Source organism: Lonchura striata, chromosome Z (assembly GCF_050655825.1).
Source record: "Lonchura striata isolate lonStrDom1 chromosome Z, ASM5065582v1, whole genome shotgun sequence".
NCBI classification, from domain to species: domain Eukaryota; kingdom Metazoa; phylum Chordata; class Aves; order Passeriformes; family Estrildidae; genus Lonchura; species Lonchura striata.
In genome coordinates, this window is record NC_140740.1 from 30,061,246 (window position 1) to 30,070,745 (window position 9,500).

The window sequence follows — 9,500 nt, forward strand, 5'->3', positions numbered from 1 at the left end:
AAATGTCATAAGTTCTGTGACAAGTGAGGCATACCAAAATGGGAGAGATAAAAATTTAATTTCTTCTGAGGAATAAAACCACTTATCACAGTATAGTTTTGATTACAGAAGAAAATTGTATTTTGATAGTTACAGACAGTATAAGCAGTATGCAACAATTAGGGTGTGTATGATGTCCTGTGAACTCTTTAATCCAAACTTGATATAGTGAAATTTAATAGGAAGAATGGCTGTTTGGGTGGGGTTGTTTTATTTTTTATTTTGTTTTGGTTTTTTGTTTTTGTTTGTTTGGTTGGTTGGTTTTTTGTGGGTTTCCTTTTAAAATGTTTAGTAAAACTGCTTCTTCTGAGAGCTTTCTGCAGTATTTGGAGTACAGTAGAATTTGCAAAATTAGGTGAGAGATGAAACAAGAAAATAATAATTATTAAGACCTTTGTTTCTCAGATTAGTCTGTGATGTTCTTAGTATTTGTAGCAGTCTTTCACTGAATGAACCAATTTTTAAACATGTTTTGTTGGATATACTGTTTTTGGAAATTTTGCATGTTTTGCTATTTAATCCTGAAAATACAACATTCATGTGGATGGAGATTTGCTGCTTGTAGTGATTGAATCCATGTGGAGTCTAGTGAGGAACCAATCAGGAGCTTGTGCAGTGTGTATAGTTAGCAAAACAAAAGGCATGTGACGACAAATACAAATACAGAACAGACATAAAGCAAGTCAGCCTTTCAACAGCTCTTCTATGAGCCATTTTCTGTACCTGCAACATACAGGGAAGTATCAATATAAAAGACATGCTTTTAAGTGATAGGCATACACTGATAACATGTCTACCACCCATTTCTCCAAAAAGCATGTTTGTTCACTGTGATGTTTTTCTAAGTGTTAACCCTTATCTCAAGATTTATGGTTTTTAGAGGTTTTCCATGCAAAAGTATCATTGAAAGGGCAACCAATATAATGATAGTACTTATAAGAATGCAAATTGCTAGGAACACTTTGCTTGGATACAGCTATTGGAAAAAAATAATTTTCAATCTCTTTTCTTTAGCAAGATGGTAGTTACTTTGACACAATGTACTGAGGTGAAAACTGTAGTTTTGGTTTTTTTTTCCCTCAGATATTCTCTCTGTTTTAAAAGCATTTTTCTTACCTACTGTGAAAAAAGTGACCTGTCTGCCTCTAATGTCCTGTGATCTTCCCAGCCTATGTTGTCTTTTTAGTAGTTATGTCCCATTTCCTGTCTATAGTTTTGCATCAGTTCATTCAGCCAGCAATGGATATTTTTGTGAGGATGGAGAGGAACAAGAGTAATGAAAATGGTAGTAACTGACAATTCTTATTGCAGTTTGGGAGTATGTCAAGTCTTCTCTAGGTCTCCAATTGCCTGTAGAATCTGTTGCCTTATTACCAGATTGGACAATACACTCATTCTTGCAAACATGTTTATTCATTCCATGCAAAGATATTTAAATTATCCTGGATCTGCTGGAGTGAGATTCAAGATTTATCTGTATGTATCTGCATAAGTCCCAGTAACACATTGGTTAGATCTCAGGAATCAACACAGACTTTTGGTTAGGATGCTTACATATAGATTGCAAAGAGGGGGATAGACATCTTTAGTATTATGCAGATCTTGATCTCCCTGAATCCACAAAGAATTTGAATTTCTTAAGCTGATATGAAAAAGAAATGCAACTTTGAAGGGTAGAATGCAGTATGTTTATGAACTAGATGTTAATATGTTGGTCAGGAAGAGTGGGTTAGTATCTTACATTTTATAGCAGTTACACACTGTAGCTTTAAATGCATGTAATTCAGTTATAAAACACTATTTTTTTTCTCTTCAAAAATAGTAATTTGGTATTGCAAATGGAGTTAAGCTTGGAAAACGATTAAAGGTCACATTTTTTGATCATGTGAAAGAAGTTTAATTAGGAATATATTACTCTGTATTTAACTCCCAGTGTTTTGATGAATCCCTGAGCTGAATTACATCCATCTATGGCTATAAGAGTGTGAAGAAGTTTTAATTAATGTCTCTTATATGCAGAGAGTTAACAAACAGGTGTGCCTCTAAGAGATGCTGGTCTGTTTTAATGCATATGCTCTTAAAATTGATCTTAGTGACCAAACAACAGATTTTTTTTTAAATTCTGTGAGATACAAGTAGACAAAGGGCTGTAAGTTGTAAGTGCCTAGGTGAATGCATAGTTCTCTGGGGTCCAAGCAAGCTTAAAGGAAGTCTGAATTAATGTAGCACAAAAATTGATAGGCCCAGAGGGACATGTATGCTAGTAAGAATCAACTGTGGTCTGTTTAGGAATGAAGCTTAATTTGTCCATAAACTGATTGGCTTAGTTATACATATAATTCTGTTATATTTGAGATTTTAAGGATGTCTCATAGCAATAAATTGGAGAATGGATAGCAAGGGCTACTCTCTCAAACATAATGGAGATGTGGCTCAAGATAGTATTAAAGGTTATATTGGAATATGAAGACTGGATGAATGTTATTTCAGTTAGTTGCTATTAAAAACCTTTGCTGAATATACTGTATTTTTTTTACATGTGCTCAGTCACAGAACCTTATCATTATCAGTAGACATTTAGCTTATAAATATATAATTCAGCTTATCTCTCCATTTGCTTCAAAATACTTAGCATTTATTTGTTCAAAGTCATTGAAGTAGTTATAGCTTTGCAGTTGAGAACAGTAGTATCAGTTTTTTATATCCAAGTTAGCTTTAAACCAGAAGTTTAGCTTTCATTTATAACTTCTAGTGCATTACTCTATGCTTACATACAGGGTTGGGAACTTAAAAGTGTGGAATAGCTGTGTAGTATGTAAGGTTGCAAAACTCTGTCATTAGTAATAAGGCTTTCCACAGTAGCATGTTAAAATATGAATATTTAGAGCACTGTATTAAAAAAAACCCAACAAACCACTACAATAAACATCCCTACTGTAAAACAGATCAACCAACCAACCCCCTAAAAGCAAAATCCAGTCCTTTGGTTATAACCAAAAATTTACCTCTGTTTTCTGAAGTATTTTAAGGAGACAATTTTTGCTTGGTTTCCACAGAAACATTTTGCTGCAAGAAGGTATTTGTGTTTAAAATAGTTAGCCAAGATAATGGGAAATTAGAGACTCTTACATATATTTGTATCTTCATCATTTTATGCTGATGATCATGATCAGGTATGAAATTTGCCTGTTAGGTGGTGGCTGTAAACTAAGTGTATATTAAAGGACTGTGGCTATTTTGAAGAATTAGCCAGACATTCAGAATGGCTGTTTTGGTTAGGATAACATAATAGTATTGACAGCGAATACAAAGGTTTTATCTTCATTTTCCTCTCATTTCTCTTTCCTCTTCCCTGCCCCCCTTCCGCCCCAAAGGAAATTTGGTTTTAGACATTGATGAAGATATTATGTTTTTTAAAATAATAGCAGACAGTAAGTGAGAAGATACTTAAGAGTAGAAAACAACCCAAATCAGTTAAACTCATTAGAATTTCATAGTTCTCAGGAGGCTGTAAGTTGTAAATTGATACAATACAACCCTGGGGTGAGAGAAGAGGTGGAATGAAATCAGATTTCATCTAGATGTATGAAGGCACTAAAATCTAATTCTTACACTTAAAATACATTCACTAGTGATACATGGTCAAACATGTTAAACCACACATTTCAGAAAGCTTATTACCGTATTCCTTGCAGTGAATTCAGAGTGTTTTAAAGATTTTTCTTAGTGACATCTGCAATTCACTCATACCTTTCTGGTAGTAAATGCAATGCTTTTTCATGTTTTACAACAGATGAACATACTGAACTTAACAGGAACTTTATTTAGCTAATGTGCTGCACGCACTCTTTAGCTACACTCATTGACCATATTGCTGCAGTGCAGTCCCTGCCACCCTTCATGGATATTTGTATCAGCCAAAAAGCCTGTGTCCTTATTTTCAAAGCAGCCCAAAGAATGAAAGTTTGGTACTTTAGAGATTTCTTTGTCTTCATAAGAATATCATGTTCAGCCATGTTTCTCTGATGCTATGAAACTGTCACATTCAATGCTAAAACACTTAAAAGTAGGAGCTAGGAGTTAAATAGTGGCACAGCAGCAAAATTTGGGATGTAATTAGAAAAACTGTTGGACTGACAAAGTGTGACAATGGGAATAAATTCAGTTTAGTTTTCTGGTTTCTCAATTTAGTTTTCTTTCACATGAAGATGATAAAAAGAAAGAGAAAAGGAGATGCCAAAAATGATGGGGAGAGGAGTGTGAAGGTGAGGGATGGGAAGATATTTATAAGGAAAGAGGAAAAAAGAATGATACATTTGATAAAAAGAAGTAGTTAGACATCCAGGAAATTGCTGTTTTCTTATTTATGTCAGGGAAACACATACTAGATCAGAGGCAACATCTGAAAACTTGTATGTGCAGATAAAAGAAGTCAGCTTAGCTGTACTTTTCATAAATAGGTTAAGACTTTGTCTGCACACAGTGACATTTAATTAAGTAAGCTGAAAGTGATTTTTTTCATCCTGTGTTTTAGTTAAGGTTGAAATATTATTGGGGTTTTTAATTTTGTATTCTTATCTGAGTAAAATTCCATTAAGTATATGAGGAGTTTGCCTGCTCTGGGGGTTTAGCAATATTCTATCTATACAGTCATTTTTAAGGCAATTTTACTGAGTAATTGAAAAACTGGATGGTAGCCTAGTCCTGTGGCACACAGTTTTAATTGCACTTGTTTATATTCACACAGAATAAAGCAAATAAGTAAATAATGGATATCTCAACTAGAAATGGGGGGCCATCAGCTACCTGGGACATAGCGGTTTTTTGTACGGATCTAGTTACGATACAATGTTTTTGTAATTTGTATAGGAACTCCTGACCACATAATAATGATAATTTGCCACCATCCTTAACAGACTCATGCTAGTGAGAAATTTAATATAGTAAAGTAACATTTTTAACTGGTGCCATATTTCTGCATAGGTTTTTTTGTACACCACTCTCTGTTGAAGTGGTGTAATAGATGTACCAGGTTTTTACACATAGAAACAAATATGTTTTAGCAGACGATTAAGTGCAGATAAACAACATATTTTATACAATATTGTTATACCTCTCTCCCATTGACACTCTTACTCCCACCCCAGATCAGAAATACAGCCTGGCATGCGAGGCATGCTTTCTTCTAGATCTCCACAGACATTTGCCTGCCAAAATCCAACATAAATTTTGTCCTAGTTATCAGAGTATGATTATTAAATAATAATGGGAAGAGATCTCATTCATTTCATAAAGCAGAGTGTTTTGTGAGTTTTTTTAAGTGTAAAGAGAATCTGAATTCAAGGGTCTATGCTTCTTTTCATTTGCGTACTCTATCTTCTAACTAACAGTAACTAATGTAGTTAGAAAATATGAAAGACTAGTGAGAGATAGAGAGAATTGATTGTGCTTGCTGATCTGAAGAAGTACTAGAAGATGCCCAACTTGAATGAGACACAGAGATTGGAGAAATAAGATCTGATGATCAGAGGTCATTCTCTGCCCCTCTCTGGAGGCATTGCATAACTGTCATATCAAAATGCAGCAGACACCCCTTCCAGAAATCATTCAAGAAATGATCCGAGCTATTAATTGTGACTGATAAACTTTTAAGATACAAGATATCTTCCTTTTGCTGAACCTTCTCTTTGCAGTTCTGATTCCTTCCATTCAGTTACCAAAATCCTTCTAGGAAGGCAAATGCCAAGCAAACATCTCAGCTGAAATGGTAGATCCCTTTCCTATTAGTGTATCTTCTTTCTTTCCTCTACCCACTTTCTCTTGTGAAAAAACCCTTGTTTGCTTTCTTTTTTGTTTCTTAGCTGTTAGAAAGCCTTTAAAAATGCTTTCACTTCCCTGTCATGGCATTATGCTCTTTGGAGGGAGGATCAGCTGGAGTCATGGCAAAGAAAACTGCTGTCCTGGTAGTTTTATTTTGTATTCACCATACGATTCACAGTATTGCATTGTTCCTTCCCAGAGGGGGAAGATTGGTCTCTCATGCAAATCACTGGTCCTTTTCTAGGCTTTTGTAGCCGCCCTAAAATTGTTGGAAGGGATCCTTCTTTCTGCAGAGTGAGAAGGAGGAATTGCACCAGACAGGCTGGCCCCAGTTATTTTATCTCTTTCCTGTGTCTTTTACAGCTCCTTTTAAGGAGCAGGCACCAGGCAGTACCTATACTGTGTTCCCAGGGCTTCTGCTGGTGTTTTGCATTTGGTGCGCCAAATTCAGTGACATTGCTAAGATTGGAATTGTTAAATTAATGAATGGAAATACCAGCTCTATGCCTCTGCAGTACATTAATAGCTGTGCCAGTTCAATCAAATACACTACTGACTACCATTTGTGAAATGGTATTTACCGGATCTTAGATGGACTGCTGAGAAAGATGAATGTAATCTTTCATTTTAGTCTGACTTAAAAATAAGCTAACTAAATTCTTTACATAGATTATTTTATTACTGTTCTTCACAGGAGGAGAATAAATATACTGGTAGATTTGAATTCTTCACTTAAATAAAGTATACATATATGAAGAACATAGTAGTAATTAGAAGGAAAGTAACCATAATCTTTCATATAGCTTAATCTTATATTCTAATTTAATAGAGTTAACGTTGAAAAGAGAGATGAAGTAAAAAGAGAAGAGAAGAGAAGAGAAGAGAAGAGAAGAGAAGAGAAGAGAAGAGAAGAGAAGAGAAGAGAAGAGAAGAGAAGAGAAGAGAAGAGAAAGGAGTATGCTTATTCCTTATTTTTTTTTAATTTGTTTTTTCTTCCTTCTTTACAGAACCTGAAGAAGGTGTTTGTAGAATTTAGCCATCAGGAGCTGTTTGAGTTCTACAACAAGGTCTGTAGATTTTACAATACTATAGTTTCTTTGTAAACACCTTATGCTACTCAGCAGGAAATGTTGCCTATATGAATTAAATCTAATAAAACTGGAAAAAAGGGATCCAACTGAAATTAAGGCTGTTGGATTCCTTTGATCACATAAGCCATTTTCAAGAAGAGCCTGTGCATTCAACTTTGGAATGGGCAGGGCTTGGGTCACTGTAAGTGTACCTGGCAGCTATATCATGAGGAGTAGCTGATGACTGACAGTGGAGATCTCTCTGGAAACAACATCTTCGTGTTGCATCTTCAGTCAAGAGATGCTAGACTCGTAATCCAGTCAAAATGACTCTATCTTTTGTTTTCCTTGTTATTATGCATTGGAAATTCACAGAAAAACATCTGTGCATGCTAAAGAGGTAATATTTAGACAACTGTTTCTTTAAAATTTGAATATTTAAACAGCTGCAATGAATTCTAATAGCTTCATGTAAAAACAAATATTCATGAGGATTTTTATATTGTATACAAATATATTTGGTATGCATAGTTGAAGATATTGGATATTTCTGTTTGCATGTTTCTAAACAACACTTTATGAGTGGAGGGTTTTTTCTCTCTTTTTCTTTCCTTTAAATAGCTGGAAACTATACAAGCACAGCTGGATTCCCTTACATGATGTTTTTGAAGACTTATTTCTCCATTACTCTCCTGCCATCTCATTATTTTGAACTGAAGATAGATTGCCAAGCTGTGTTTCCTGAAGGATTCAGCACAGGTTGTTTCTTGTAAAATTATGTGGCTTACCTGCTTTTCAGATCAGTACCACAAGCTAAGAGTCTGTGTCAAGGGTCTGAAGATTCTAATGGACTTTCTCTTGTTTGCTTAACAGCTGTGAAAAATGTCCTCTTTACTTACAGTGGGGAAACACTCTGCCCAATTCCTCTGCCCCACAAATAATGCTACCCTGCTTCAGAAATATTTTTTTCATTTTATTATGCATGTTACTTGGTTCTGGTAGAAACATACATGTTAGTGAGAGACCAGTAAAAAAACCCCTCTTTTGCAGACATAATTATAGAAGTTGCTTACAACTTCTATACACAGCTAATAAAGTCTCTATCCTTTTAAAACAATATTCACACAATTGATAATGCTTGTTGCAGATTTGTCAAATTCAGAATTTTGAAAGTTTATTTTGGGGCTAGTCACACTTCATTTCATTATCTTTGTTCTGTTTTGGTTTGGTAGGGTTTTTTCTTTGAAATAATCAAAAACATCTCTGATTTCAGTGTTTACTCTTGGCACTAAAAATAAACATGGTTTCTTAGCACTGCGTGTCCACTAATGAATCTAAGAAGTGTGGTGTATAACTGAGGGGAGAAATCTCAGAGTATAAAACAAAAAATACTGAAATGATCTGACAGATTTCTGAAAGCGATGTTGATTCTTCCTCATGCTCTTTTTACCATCAGCATTTTTACATTGAACAGGAAAAATTGAAGTATAGTGATTAAAGGCCAACTTAGTCATACTTTCACCCATTAGTTCTAGATGATTCATGAGCAGCTGGAGAAAGGTGAAAGTTGTCTTAGTTCTTGTTGCCATTTGTTGACAGGCAGCTTCTTGCTACACAGTATATAACTTTGGGCCTATAGAAGGTGAGAGGAAATTTGCCTGTTTGGAGATTTAAGAATTTTTTTCCTCCTGATGCCTACATCAGGAATGGTTAATACTAGCTTTCAGTTTCCTTCTGTAGCTTATTTGCTCATGACTGTAGCTATAAGTATAACCAAAGTATATGTTTTGAATAGCTGATTCTCCTGAATAGTTTAGGTCCTCTTGATAGGAAAAGGGTTTTAAAATCGTGGAAATTTAGAGTTAGAAGGAAAATTAAGCTTAGTAGGCCCTGAAAAAAAATACCCTGAGTACATGTAGGCCTTGTACCTTGCTAGAACTGCATCTGTGTAGCTAGTACATGATAAATTATATAATTGTTATATGTGATGATTGTTTAGTAATTAAATACAATTACTGTTTAATTTTAAGAATAATCATGAGAAACTGTGGTCAGGGGCCTAAGAAAGACCACGAGAAACTCATGCTTGAATAAAGTCAATGTATACAAATAGAACAATATAAGTTTAATAATTAATATGTAAGTTATGTAACGACATAATATAAAATATGTTCAGCTCAAAAGCCATGTCGGAGTCAGATTTGGGTCTGTACCTCTGATTCCCAGAGCTCTCAATAAAAGCACCTGTTTATAATCATATCCCATGATTATGTGTGTTCCTGAACGCTGACACTCGTGTGCCAGATTTCCCAGTTTGTTGCTTTTTTGTGCCTTTTTGTTGCTTTGTTGCTGTCAACTCTGGAATACCGTGAGGTTTTCAGAAGTTGTCCAAGCTGAAAAATACTAGATTCAGATGATAAAGACATTAACAGCCTATGTATGAATAAAGGGCATTGAAGAGAAAACACATATTTACCATAGTTCTTAGCTCTTAAAGGAAATGCCAAATGATACTCTACTGCTCTGGTACAGTATCACTGTTACTGTAGAAGAAATTAGTCACTGGAAGAA

The 9,500-nt window shown here is 34.8% G+C and overlaps 1 protein-coding gene across 3 annotated transcripts in view; it reads left to right on the forward strand.

Annotated features, from left to right (window-relative positions):
- Positions 1-9,188, forward strand: part of COMMD10 (COMM domain containing 10) — a 108,576-nt gene extending 99,388 nt beyond the window's left edge. For 2 of the 3 annotated variants that reach the window (XM_021546223.3, XM_085566623.1), the window contains 2 exons: positions 6,867-6,926; positions 7,551-9,188. In XM_021546223.3, coding sequence (XP_021401898.1) covers positions 6,867-6,926; positions 7,551-7,589 — 99 coding nt within the window. In that variant the 3' untranslated portion in view covers positions 7,590-9,188. Of the gene's footprint in view, positions 1-6,688; positions 6,801-6,866; positions 6,927-7,550 lie in introns of those variants that run through there. The other variant, XM_085566622.1, reaches the window with a different exon arrangement.
- Positions 9,189-9,500: the final 312 nt, after the last annotated feature.